Below are 13,150 nucleotides of genomic sequence, written 5' to 3' on the forward strand. Positions count from 1 at the left end.
AAACCCCACTTACTCAGCTTTGGAAGATAAGCTTACCCAGCCGACGTTGCCACCAATTGGCACCCACCCATTCTACGATCTCTTCTCCCCCATCGCGTCTATCACTACAGCTTATTCCGGCCGAACCAGTCATACTCAAGAATCCATAGCTCCGTCCAAGCTCATCCTGAGTATTATTGAATAGCTAGCGATCACACTGTGTCAGCTTCTGTTTGGGACACTAATTAACCGGCCAGCTGCTCCCATTTAGACATTACTGATTGAGAGATCCCTGGAACTTGGAAGTTCCACAGCTTTTGATAAAATTGTCGGGCCATCGGGGTTCACTTCCTTAATCAGAAGCTCCATAAGGAAATTCTCCGGATCCAAAAGCATCCAGCGATTGTTCCTTGTGTCTCGAATTCTCAGTTGAGTCATTCTTGGGGGGGGCGCCACGGAAAACCCGCTGCACCCTGTGGCCTTAGCACCGGGACCCGCCAAAAAAAACAACCTTTGCTGAGCGACCACCTCGATTATCACCACCACAAGTCACGCCCCTTCTATTCCTTCGACCTCAACCACCATTCTTTCTTTTGCTTGGAATCTCCTCTCATATCGACGGCTGTCTTGCACTCTCATCTCAATGAGTTCCCCATAAGCCCTGTCTCGTTGACTCAACCTCCTCAATCCGAGCAGCCGCAGCCATCATAATCATGGCTAGCAAGCTCCCCAACATGCGACTCACCTCGATTGCGTCACACAGGACCTTCTCCTCCCTGGCGACGCGATCATCCCCCGCCAACACCATACTCAAGTCTCGACCTTCGAATCCCCTTCACAGCTCGAGATCTCAAGCTTTCCTTCCTAGACCTTTTCTTCAACAGGCTTTCCGTCGTTCCTATGCAGATGCACCCAAGGTTGAGCTTTCTCCAAAGCCCAAGAAACGCTTCAGGTTCTTCCGCAATCTATGGCGCGTCACCTATCTCTCGGTCCTGTTCAGTGTGGGATACACCGGTTATCTGATCTGGGACTTGCGCAACCCTGCTGAACAAGTCGATCCTGATCCGACCAAGAAAACATTGGTTGTCCTTGGTATGTGAACCCCCATCCTGCATCGCTTCTCCTCGTCACTTTACTGATAGCATCATGCAGGCACCGGTTGGGGCTCAGTCTCTCTATTGAAGAACCTCGATACCGAGAACTACAATGTCGTCGTCGTTTCGCCGCGGAACTTCTTCCTCTTCACCCCTCTCCTCCCTTCCTGCACCACCGGTACCATCGAACATCGCTCCATCATGGAACCCATCCGCAACATCCTCCGGCACAAAAAGGCATCTGTGAAATTCTACGAAGCTGAATGCACAAAGATCGACTACGAGAAGAGAGTCGTCTACGCAAAAGACGACTCGGACGTCAAGGGTGATACCATGTCGACCGAAATTCCTTTTGATATGCTCGTCGTTGGCGTAGGAGCTGAGAATGCTACTTTTGGTATTCCGGGTGTCCGTGAACATGCCTGCTTCTTGAAGGAGGTCGGTGATGCTCAAAAGATTCGCAAACAGATTATGGATTGTGTCGAAACTGCCACCTTCAAAGATCAATCTCCCGAAGAAGTCAAACGCTTGTTGCACATGGTTGTTGTCGGTGGTGGTCCCACTGGTGTCGAATTCGCCGGTGAGCTCCAGGACTTTTTCCAGGAAGATCTTCTCAAATGGGTGCCTCAAATCAAAGATGACTTCCATGTCACTCTCGTCGAAGCCCTTCCCAATGTCCTGCCCATGTTTTCCAAGCAATTGATCGAATACACCGAGTCCAGCTTCAAGGAGGAACACATTGATATCCGCACAAAGACCATGGTCAAGAACGTGACCGACAAGTACATCGAAGCCGAGGTCAACAAGCCAGACGGAACCAAAGAGATTGAAAAGATCCCCTACGGTCTCCTCGTTTGGGCCACCGGAAACGCACTCCGCAGCGTGGTCAAGGACTTGATGTCCCAGATTCCCGCCCAGGCAAAAGCTCGTCGTGGTCTTGAAGTCAACGAATACCTCGTCGTCAACGGCGCCGAAAACATCTGGGCCGTGGGCGACTGCGCCGTTGCCAACTATGCACCCACCGCTCAAGTCGCGGCCCAAGAAGGTGCATTCCTCGCCCGTCTGTTCAACACCATGGCCAAGACCGATGCAATTGAAGCCGAGCTGCAAGAGCTTTCTGCCAAACAAGCGACCGCAAACCCCGACGACCGCAAAGTCATTCTCGCAGAAATCTCCGAGCGCCAGAAACAACTCCGCCGCGTCAAGCAGATCGGCCCATTCTCCTACTCCCACCAAGGTTCCCTCGCCTACATCGGGGCCGAAAAGGCCGTCGCCGATGTCAGCTGGTTCAGTGGCAACATCGCCTCTGGCGGTACCATGACCTATCTCTTCTGGAAGAGCGCCTATCTCAGCATGTGTTTTAGCAGTAAGTTCTTATCCCATCATTTACACTCCGTGCCGCCCCAACCAAACTTCATTCCCATCCCCTCGCATGTTCTGACATGATACTAATCTCCTCTTGCACAGCGAGAAATCGTGTCCTCGTTCTCTTCGATTGGGTCAAAGCCAAATTCTTCGGCCGCGACGTGTCGCGAGAGTAAAATCAACCAAGTACCTACCTAGTATCACCAAAACCCTCCCGGGAAATTTCCGCCTGCCATTTCGTATGTCTGACGGATTTTGGGCTGGGCTAGGAGAGCCCCCAGTATGATGCTTGCTGCTATCTTCTCTATCTGTAGTGGTGAATATGGCTTGTGACTTGTGACTTGTACTCCGGGTGGCCCGTTGTCCCTAGCTGGATACATGACCTATGTTGCGAAGGGGTTAGTTGGTTGGCTGGGTTGGTTAGGCGGTTGGTTGGTTGGTTCCAGCCAGACTGACAATGATGAGAAATGGCGTGGACCTTGGTTCTGTACTCTGTTTTTGAGGCTATAGGCTATAAGCTACTATAAGGAATGCGCCTCATCAAAACTTTCATCAAGAACCAAGAGTATTTTGTATTTTGAAATGGATATAACATTATTTCGGTACTGGCCTTCTTCATTAGGATCGCGTGGTTTTTTGCTTCTTCACGTGTCTTTTCGCATATCCGTGGGGATATATGAATGTACTCAGTCGATAGAGCAACTCACATGTGGATTAAGTGTCGTTATGATCGGTTCCTACCTAAGCATATGGTCACATGGTTTGATTGATATAATGTATATGGTGAAATATGCGCATCGAGTTTACTGGCTGCAATTGGTGATTCAGCCTATACAGAATTCTGGTTCCCAACCAGCTACCTAACAACAATACAGCTAGCCTGTCTGCTCCCTTCTGTCTTTTATACATTTTGACGCATCTGGCCAATGGTGTTGGTGAATTGGTCGAGAGATTCGGTGACGGGTGGTAGGATGGCGAGGGGATACATCGATACCCAGTCATGGTTGACATCTTCGACTAGTCGTGAGCTCCCAATTCTACCATCATCATTACCACAGTTTATTATCTGATTCCCTCTTCTTGCCCGCCATATTCTTGCCCGAGGTACGTCTCAATTCCTTGATCTGTTCCAAGGTAACAGCAGGCTTGAAATACAGGCTAGGCAACTCTCCTTCCTTGACCTCATGCGCCAAGTATCCGCGATGTTTTTGGTCACGGTAGTATTCAATGTCACTACGCCCACTGGGGTCAGGTAGTCGGTATGTATATCCCATAGCTTTGGCTCGCTCGACGAAATCATCTGCGCCAGCGACCGTCAAACCTGGTCGACTCAGCATTTTCTGATCCCATCGTAGACTGACGAACGGATGCATTTCGCCGTCGAGGATCCGTCGGATTGCTGAAGGTGTGTAGAATCGTGTGACAACGGTGCCGCCGATGGCTTCGACTGCGGCGATTGCAGATTGAGAAGCTCGTGATACCACAATGTGGATGGGGGTCTTAAGGTCAGAGGCGCCGTCTCCGAGAAGCTTGACTCCTCCGTCGTCAACCCCGTGGATGATGTTGCTAGAGACAATTTCTCGTACGGTGATGGGTTTGCTGGGATCAAGTCGGCCACTGTCGATCCAGGTTTGGATTTTTCCGAGGTTTAATGGAGAGAATGTCGTGCCGTGTCTAGTATTGGCAGGCTCATGTTAGTGGGAGGTGGTCTCATAGCTCCAAGGAGATGAACGAAAAAGTGGCAGGGACAGGTCTTGGAGTTTCTGTGGCCTCGACATGGTGATGTCAATGGCAAGCGAGGGTAAACATACACATTCTTGAAACCATATCTTCCGTGAACAATATGTTCAGGCGTTTGACCACCATTGAACCCAGCAGGAACTTTTCCGTGTTGTTTCTGACCATCGCTTCCTCGTCCGGATTTTCCTCCTTTGCCGGACGCAGGTCCTCGACCGCGTCTGATACGTCTGCTATAGGCTCCAGGCCGATCGGAGAGACTCGCTAGAATTGATGCATGGCGCGACTGCGGCTGTAACTGGGTCTTGCTGTGAAGGAATGGCAGGAGGAAAGATGGAATGGAGGATGGGGTTATTGAAGTTGTGGTCGCAGGGGAGATCGGGGAGAGGCGGAATGGGAGTCGCGGTGGCATGGCTGAGAGAACTCCACTACTCCGTGAGAGCAGGATGTCACAGAGCGGACTGACACCGGTGGTGAGTTTGGACTGGCAAAGGACTGGTAAGCTGGTGACGGGAGGTGTTTGAGGTTTGGGAAAAGTTCCAAAAGTCCAGTTGCTCCAATGCCAAGCAATTTTAGGTAGTTCTCCTTTGGGATTAAATTGGTGCCGCCCTAACTATAACTATTGACCCGCTGGGCCCACCATCCACCTGTCTGAAGTACTTACACGATGGTCTTCGAGGAATAATATTATTGCGAACAAGTCCTTCGTCAAGACAACAATACCGACGGATGAAGTTGTGTGTTACCTTAATTTGGAAGGATAGATGTCATTGCTCTATATGTCATACGCCCTCCCTAGGCGGAGGTAGTTTTCTACTTCGTCTGGTGGATCAACCCTTGCGCTCATTGCGCAGAAAAGTTCCAACAGGAGCTCTAACGGAAAGGAGAATCTAGCACCACCCTTAAATGGATATGTGGACAGTTCAGGTGGGCGTTCAAAACCTAAACGACCCATGAGGCGCTGCAGAAGATGAAGCTTATGACCTTATCCGGTGGTCTCTTAGACCAGGTACAATGTCCAGTCTTTGTGGGCGACGCGGAGGCTGATCTCTACGTTGCTGCGGCTCAGTCCCCTCTTGGGGCAGTGGCCTCGGACAAGAGGGCGACGTATAAGCATTTTACGAAGGCTGAACCTGCTGATGCTCATTGCAATCTTGGTGCCATGGCTTTCCAGAACCAGGTCTTGTTCAAGTGGTTGGACCAGCAGATCAATCTGCCAAAATGACTGCTTGTCACGTCAAATGTGCTTACTACATTTAGCATCTGTTAGTACAGGCAGGGCTTCTGTAAATCCATTTCCAATTACCAGATGTGATGCATAGGTAAGTTCTCTTGGCGACATGTACTAATGTGACTGTTTGTTCCTTATGCTGTGCATAAAGTGTGTTAAAGCAGAACCAACACATATGAGTCTATCTCTTCAAAAGTGAGTCGGACCTCGGAGTTTCAATTCTATGTCCATCGTGAACCTAAAGTGTTCGCTCAGCCTTACCAAAATAGGGGCCGAGGGGCTCCCTCCCTCCAACACATGTCGTACAGACTTCTACCTAATTGATTTCGAAGGGCGGGCAAGTAGCAGGTCTAGACCAAGGCCATAATGACAGTCTATCCTTAGTTTTGCATGCGTCGGCACCTCGGTGCACCAGGCTTGTTGACCCTCACGCCCTGTTCCTGATCATTCGTCTTTCATGGGCCGCTTCCACCGGAGTCGACCTGTCGAACATGAATTGGATATTTCTTGGACTGAGCAATTCAAGAGCAAGAAAATTTGTCATGAGGAGACTGGCTGAAGTTAACGAACGAGATGACAAGGACCCTCGTATTTTGATCCGTCCTTTGTCCGTCAACGCTGGCATTCATTCCGTATACGGGGTTCGATACACTTTCATGGTTAGCCTCTCAGAGCGACCCCACCATCCCCAGATCCATTCCTGTGGGTCTGGGGGCATCAGAGCTGGGGCCGAGGGGGCATGGCCGAGAAGATGCAAGTGTATTCAACTCTCCTGAAGTCTCTGCTCGACGCCGTCAGGTGAGATGTGCTTTCCAATATACGTTTGTAGTGAAAATTCTGGGCACCGTAGAGTCTATATATATATAGACATGCCTTTCTCACAAAGTCGGAGGTAAAAGGTCTGACCTATTTCATCACCATGAATACCGCTACTCCATGCCAGCAGCCGGAACTGAATTATGCTGATGAAAAAGACCCTACGGTCACCGAAATGGAGGCTGCTACGATGTCTCCAGACGAGGACCGGAAGCTTATAAGACGACTTGACTTGTGGTAAGGGTTGTCCAGTCCAGCAGAAAGGGGCATTTCATCCTTTGACCGCAAATACACACAGCCTTTGTCCCTCAATGCCACCTTCAATGACACTTCAACATATGGACAAAAAAGCACTTCCTGCTGCTTCTCTCCTGGGCATCATTCAAGATCTCGTAATTTGTTCCCGCCTCTCGTCCCAACATCTCAGCACTCACATACCCACACAGAACATGGCTGGTGGTCAATATTCATGGACCAGCTCAATCTTCTGGTTCTGGTGTCTTTGCTTCACATATTTTACGCCGTATCTCATGGTCCGCTGGCCTATCGGCAAAGTTCTCTATTTCACCTTGTGAGCTAGACCAGCTCTTGCGGAAACACTCACAGACTCTGACAACTGTATTATTGGCTGGGCAATAACCATCGGATGCCATACAGCTATCAAGAACTTTGGAGGTCTCATGGACGTTCGAGCTTTACTAGGGGCAGCGGAGGTAGCAGCTATCCCAGGCTTCAGCCTCTTGACAGGCATGTACTATTCACGAAAAGAACATGCCCTCAGACACGGCTTTTGGTTCATAGAGAACTCCCTCGGTATCATGCTCGCCGGCATTCTTTCATTTGGAATAGCCCATATCAAAACAAGTATTGGTGCCTGGAGGGTGCGTCTCTTTCTAGAATTTCGCTGGTCTCAATCATCTCACGGTATAACAGTGGCTTCTCGTTGCTCCTGCCATTATCACGTTTATATAGGCAATTGTAATATTCTTCTTCCTTCCTGACACCCCTGGAAACGCGAAGTTCTTATCGGGACCCCAAAAAGTGCGTGCGGTTAAACGGCTCCGTTGTAATCAGATGGTTGTTAAGAACAACGAGTTCTAATGGAATTAATTTCGAGAGGCGTTGCTGAACCGGTCTGGCTACTCTGCTTCTACCTCCTTGCTGTGTTAATATATCGCAGCTCCATCGCCGCGGTAAGACCCTTTAGCTTGAGCACGAATGAGTAATACCTACTGACAGAATCTCAGTTCTCTCAGATCATTCTCGTCGGATTGGGTTTTGATGTGTACCAGGCCAACCTGTTTCTAATCGCCATAGGTGCCATTCATGGTCTCTTCGGCATCATCGCCACCTATATCTGCTCCAGATTCCGAAACATTCGGTGCATCACAAGTGCCATCCTGTGCTCAATGAGGTTTGTTGATCCAGTCGATTGAAAGATGACGAAGCTTGTCTGATCAAATCAATAAGCCTTATAAGTGCTCTGCTGGTGCAGTTTAGCCCAAATCTTAGAAGTAGGCTCTTTGGGTTCCTGATCTTTTAGGCCTACCCTTGCACGGTCGCCATTGCATTTTCCATAATAGCCTCTAACGTCGCAGGTTTCACCAAGAAGAGCGTTGCGACGTCTATGGCGACTGTCGGATATTGTGCGGGCAATATGATCGGTCCATCCCTGTTCTTCCCTCGGGAGTCGCCCAAGTATCTGGTATTTATTAGTCTAGTCAAAGGATCACACAGGTGCTAACGGCTTTCCTTAGAGTGGTTTCACTGCGACAGCTACCTGTTTTGGCATCGGAGTAGTTATCATGCTGACATTGTTGGTTATTCTGCGACATGGGAACAAGCGCAGGGACAAATCATTTGGCGTGGTCGATCAGTCCACTCTTGCCCGGCTGGAGGAAGATGTTATCGCGACTAATCGCGCTGATATTGAAAAGAAATCTTTCCGATACATGATTTGATAGTCAAATGACCCGCATCGGGTGACTAGCAGCAAACTCTGGCGGCGAATAGTGGAGGTGCCAACACGGTCGTCCAGCGTTTAAATGTTGGCTTGGAGATAAGAGAAGTCGATCTTAGGAGGAACGATTGAGGTCAGGGTTCTGAAGAATGATTGATCCGTAGCCGATTGTGAGGCGGAATTTCTGATACATCGTCGAAAGCGTGCGAACGCAGAGCACGCCAACAGTAGCAGAAATTCTATCTACTGATTTAAAACTGCGTAGTAGCAGCATCCCAAATTACAATACCTAGATCAAGTGACAATCATGCTGGATAAGTTATCCCTCAGAGAATGACACGTGTCAATGATAGACGAGAGAATGACAGATAATGAGACTGGAGGTGTTTCATGACAGATTTCTTGTCCCACGAGCTCCGTGCGACAGAAGGTTCAGATTTTGACTGCGGCCAATCGCCCCTGCCGAATTTCTTTTGGACAATCAAAAGCAACCATTTTTCACGACAGCCCCGAACCCGGGGCGTTTCCACTCAGCACTGGATGGCTGTGTTGTCCGGCAATAGAAATCAGGCCATTCACCAAATCAGCCTGTTTTGGAGCTAACCCTCGTCGGCTCGGTGTCACTCCGAGAGAGCATTCTCAGGTCATCAGTATGTGGTCCCAGTCTCAGGGGAAGGAATGCACCCTTTCCAGTGTCTTTTCAGACGACCGGTCTGGTTAAACTTCAGGATATGCATGGCCCATATTCGTCCCCGCCATTGACATTGTGGAGGCGAAAGGCTTTTCGACACTCAGCAAGGAAAGTCGAGATCATGAACAAGGGTCTAACTGGGGACCCCTCTCCAGTTGTTAGAGCATAGCAAGATGGAGGGAAAAACACCACCCAGCCCGACATGATCTTGAATCTGTGTCCCCGATGACATGCCCGTCGTTGCACTGAATCTGGCTGGGTTTTCCATGTGAAACGCTGGCATAGTTGCGCCTAACGCTTGAATCCTCCATTCCGCCGAAACGCATGGGTTATAACAAGCAACCTCGGTGATCTTGAAGTTGAGATCTATAGGCGAAACGAAATAGTTCCACCACGGGTGTCCCATGTGTGGCCCGTGGCGTATTTTCCCCTCTTTTTCTTATAGAAAAAGGCTGCCAAACGGTCCAAAAGGGGGTCCTGCCCCGGTCATACATGGCCTTGGTTGCGCTGCATAAGACATGTTATCAATGCTGCATGGTATATCTCGGTGAAGATGACCAATCCAGACTTAGGAGTATGAAAACAATAACGGATTCTAGAAGAAAACGGTCAAATAGCCCTACTGGCAATGCAAGTTAAGGTTTGATTGTCAACCATGATACTCATTTCCGTGCCATCTATCTGCCGCGAACGGACTTCTGACTCCGTCCCCAGCTTCCCCCCAGCGGGAGGGCGTTCGGATGAATGGAGAGGACTGAGATAGGCGGTCATACCGCGGGGCCAAGAATCCATGACCCAGTAAATGATAGCAGGAGAGCATGTCCCAACAGATTCATCACACGGCAGTTGGCCACGGAGATGCTTTCAGCCAAAGGGGGAGGAGTGCCAAGAGGACATCTTTCTAGAAGTCGACCCACCTCCGACAGCCAACATTCTGGAAGGATGCCTGCCTGCCAAGGACCCCACTCGGCCTGCACTCTCGTAGGTTGATTACTAGAGATCATTGGAGAAGCCTCTAATTCGAACGTCTTTCTGGCAATTGCTTCTTGGTCAACACAAGGCTCAGGCGAATCTTGGCCCACTAGGATCAAGGAGTTGATGTGCTTGGTCAGATTTAGCCGCTTGAAAAGAGGCTACGGACCTCCGTGCATACAGTATTCAGATCTGAACTACTGTACATAGTAGGACAGGAAGCCTCTTCCAATTGCAGCGAGAGACTATACCAGAACAGTGATTGGCCGCATTATACTGGTCTATGACATGGGTCCTATGATCTACGCGTACTCCGTAAATGTACCTTCCACCGCCGTTAGACGTGAGCGGAGGGGGAAGGCGCTTTACTGGTAAGGGGTTTCTTGGGGAATCACTTCTTGGCAGCATTGGCGGACTTGGCAGTCGACAGACGTCACAGCCTCCTCCTCCTCCTCCTCCTCCTTGAATCTTCATATCATATCAACAAGAACTGTAGCAAAGTGTCGACAACGCGTCCTAAGATGAATTACGATGAGAGATCATGTATTGCTTCTACACACTCTACATTTGACAAGGTTGAAATGCCATCCTTCGTTTCTGTTGACCGACAAATTTGCTGTTTGCACCATTAGCATGCCCAGTCCAGAGCCGAGACTTGTTGCTCCTCTTATCATCTCTTGGCTAATCACCAATGATGCAACACGACAGGAGGATCAGATCTGCTGCAACGCTGCTTTTCCCAGTTCGCCTACGTAGGAGGCTTCTTCCTTTGGCCCGTCGAAGCTCACCTTGCTTGGCCTTTGACCCGGCGTGGCACTCAACAATGTCATGGGCGGGAGTTCATTACAGCTGCCAAGCTATCCCAGACCCAGAGACAATCACTGTGCGGAGATCCATATCGTCATTAGCGCGATCCCTGCCTCAAATAATGCGACCGTGGAACAGCATGGGGACGGAGGCAAAACCCATGGCGATTGCACTAGCGTAAGCATCAAGGTGGGCACGCGGATAGCAACATGGACGCCGTGGAGATTCAACAGACGTCGAATCTCGCAATCTTTGTGTTCATGTTGTGTCATATTGGTTGTTGATGTGGATCTCTGCCTCAAGGAAACCCTGAACACCCATGTCCTCGTCTTTCGTCCATTGAGCCCCCGGTCGTTTGCGAACAGGCGTAAATGATGTCCCGTGAATCCCTTGATTCATCTGGGGCCCCAGAAAGAGACCCCGTCCCTCCGTCTCAAGGTTATCAGTTCTCCCCTACCTCAACGGTCTATATAAGAGAGGCCTCCGCCTCAGGACCCTTTTCCCATCAGAGAGAACTTTCTGGCTATCACCGTCTCTGTGAACCAGAACCAATCCACTCCACTTTGAACAATGACGGCACCAACACCATCGGATATGACAACGCCAGATTTCTCCAAGTCGCACGCGATGGCACCAAAGCATAAGTCATCGGACGACGCAAGACCAGAGTATCATCCGTCGGATTCGAATGAGGGCACGTTGAACAACGAGAAGATCGATATTCCCAAAGATGAGGACGACTCCTCAGTCCATATCGAGGCTGCCTTGCCTAGTGCCGACCGCATGGTGGTCGATAAGGCTACTGAAAGAGCTGTTTTGAGGAAGTTGGATTACCGTATCGTGCCCATGGTCATGTGGGTTTATCTCATGAACATGATGGATCGAGGTCAGTACTTCAGTCATCGCAAGCCATGGAGCCAAATGGACTAGGCTGACAATATTCGCGCTACAGTCAACATTGGCAATGCTCGTCTCTTCCGTCTCGAGGAAGATCTTGGATTGCAGGGGAATCAATTCCAGATGGCAGTATCACTGCTCTTCGTCACCTACTGTGTAAGTTTTATCCTCCTCCTTGACACCATTATCAGGTAACTGATTCACTCAAAAGCTGTTTGAAGCCCCATCCAACATGATCATCAAGAAGCTGCAACCCGCACGCTATCTTGCAGGGTTGACCATTGCATGGGGTTTCGTGGCGACCTTTGGCGCCTTTGTCAACAGCTTTGGCTCGCTGGTCGCTGTTCGCTTGCTCCTTGGATTGTTTGAGGCTGGGTTCTTTCCCGGTGTGGTTCTATATCTGTCCATGTTCTACGGCCGCCGAAGCTTGGCCCTTCGCATTGCCTATTTCTACTCAACGGCTGCGATCTCAGGTCTTTGTGGTGGTATCGTGGCCTACGGCATTGGTCACATGGACGGTGCCGCTGGCTGGAGCGCATGGAGATGGATCATTCTCATCAACGGTGCTCCTACTATCATCACCGGCATGGTCATTCCATTCGTGCTCCCCAACTCGCCCGAGACCGCCAAGTTCCTCTCTGAAAAAGATCGCGAGGTCCTAGTCCAAGTCCACGAGGCACAACTTGGTCGTGCCAGGAACCTGCGCCATATGGAATGGCCTGATGTCAAGGACGGTATGAAGGACTGGACTACCTGGGCATACTGCTTCGCCCTTTTCCCATTGTTGACTATGCTATACTCCTTTGTCGTCTTCCTCCCAACCATCATCAACGACATGGGCGCTGGCTGGAGTCCTACTGTGGTTCAGGCAATGACTGTTCCCGTTTACGCTTTCGGTGCCATCATCTACCTCATCTGCGCACGCGCTTCAGATGTTACACAACGCCGGGGTTACTTCATCATTGGCGCTATTATCTCATCTATGGCCGGCTATGGCATGCTACTCTCCAACAATGGCACCGCCACCTCGTATGCCGGAACGTTCTTCGTCGCCGTCGGCATCTTCACCGGCGCTGGCATCTCATTCGCATGGGTTCCAACCAACAACCCCCGCTATGGCAAGCGTGCCTTTTCCACAGGAATGCACCTGACAATTGGTAATTCCTCCGGCGTGGCATCTCCCTTCCTCTTTGACAGCAGCTTCGCTCCAACATTCAGAGTCAGCTATGCTGCATCACTTGGACTTCTCAGCGTCTCGCTCCTTCTCAACATCATTCTCCATCTCCACTTCAAGAGACAAAACAAACTGCGTGATGAAGGCAAGCAAGACCATCTCATGGAAGGCCTCACAGACATTGAAATCGAGGGACTTGGCGAGAAGAGCCCCCGATTCCGATTTGCAATTTAAACCCGACGGCGAAGGGAAACCATGTTGTTAAATCTACTTCTCCAGAATATGATGCCTTGTCACAGAGGCATGGATTGGGTAGCGGGACACCCCTCCAGATGGTGGTATCTATGAACTGGCACGCACCAACAGATTGTTACACAGCAGAGCGTACATGATGGCAGGCAAGCAACCCCACCACGGGGTGGATGTA

The 13,150-nt window shown here is 50.1% G+C and overlaps 4 protein-coding genes across 4 annotated transcripts; 3 read left to right on the forward strand and 1 right to left on the reverse strand.

The window, feature by feature from the left end:
* The first annotated feature begins 432 nt into the window (after window positions 1-432).
* On the forward strand, window positions 433-3,043 carry PV10_04743 (uncharacterized protein). Its single transcript, XM_016369319.1, has 3 exons — window positions 433-1,071; window positions 1,132-2,439; window positions 2,541-3,043. The coding sequence occupies exons 1-3, from the start codon at window positions 693-695 to the stop codon at window positions 2,612-2,614; spliced, it is 1,761 nt and encodes a 586-aa protein (XP_016225107.1). The 5' UTR covers window positions 433-692; the 3' UTR covers window positions 2,615-3,043.
* Window positions 3,044-3,198: 155 nt separating this feature from the next.
* Window positions 3,199-4,682, reverse strand: PV10_04744 (ribosomal protein L15). The gene is made up of 2 exons (XM_016369320.1): window positions 4,250-4,682; window positions 3,199-4,112 (listed from the first exon to the last, which is right to left on the reverse strand). Exons 1-2 carry the CDS (start codon window positions 4,585-4,587, stop codon window positions 3,488-3,490), a joined length of 963 nt encoding a protein of 320 aa, XP_016225108.1. The 5' UTR covers window positions 4,588-4,682; the 3' UTR covers window positions 3,199-3,487.
* A 463-nt stretch (window positions 4,683-5,145) lies between these two features.
* PV10_04745 (uncharacterized protein) lies at window positions 5,146-5,400 on the forward strand (the record flags this gene model as incomplete). Its single annotated transcript, XM_016369321.1, has 1 exon — window positions 5,146-5,400. The coding sequence occupies one exon, from the start codon at window positions 5,146-5,148 to the stop codon at window positions 5,398-5,400; it is 255 nt and encodes an 84-aa protein (XP_016225109.1).
* A 925-nt stretch (window positions 5,401-6,325) lies between these two features.
* PV10_04746 (uncharacterized protein) lies at window positions 6,326-8,183 on the forward strand (the record flags this gene model as incomplete). The annotated part of the gene is made up of 8 exons (XM_016369322.1): window positions 6,326-6,459; window positions 6,521-6,614; window positions 6,669-6,793; window positions 7,403-7,415; window positions 7,470-7,636; window positions 7,693-7,736; window positions 7,821-7,927; window positions 7,980-8,183. 8 exons carry the CDS (start codon window positions 6,326-6,328, stop codon window positions 8,181-8,183), a joined length of 888 nt encoding a protein of 295 aa, XP_016225110.1.
* Between the last annotated feature and the right edge of the window lie 4,967 nt (window positions 8,184-13,150).

This window comes from Exophiala mesophila, assembly GCF_000836275.1.
Source record: "Exophiala mesophila strain CBS 40295 unplaced genomic scaffold supercont1.3, whole genome shotgun sequence".
Classification (NCBI taxonomy): domain Eukaryota; kingdom Fungi; phylum Ascomycota; class Eurotiomycetes; order Chaetothyriales; family Herpotrichiellaceae; genus Exophiala; species Exophiala mesophila.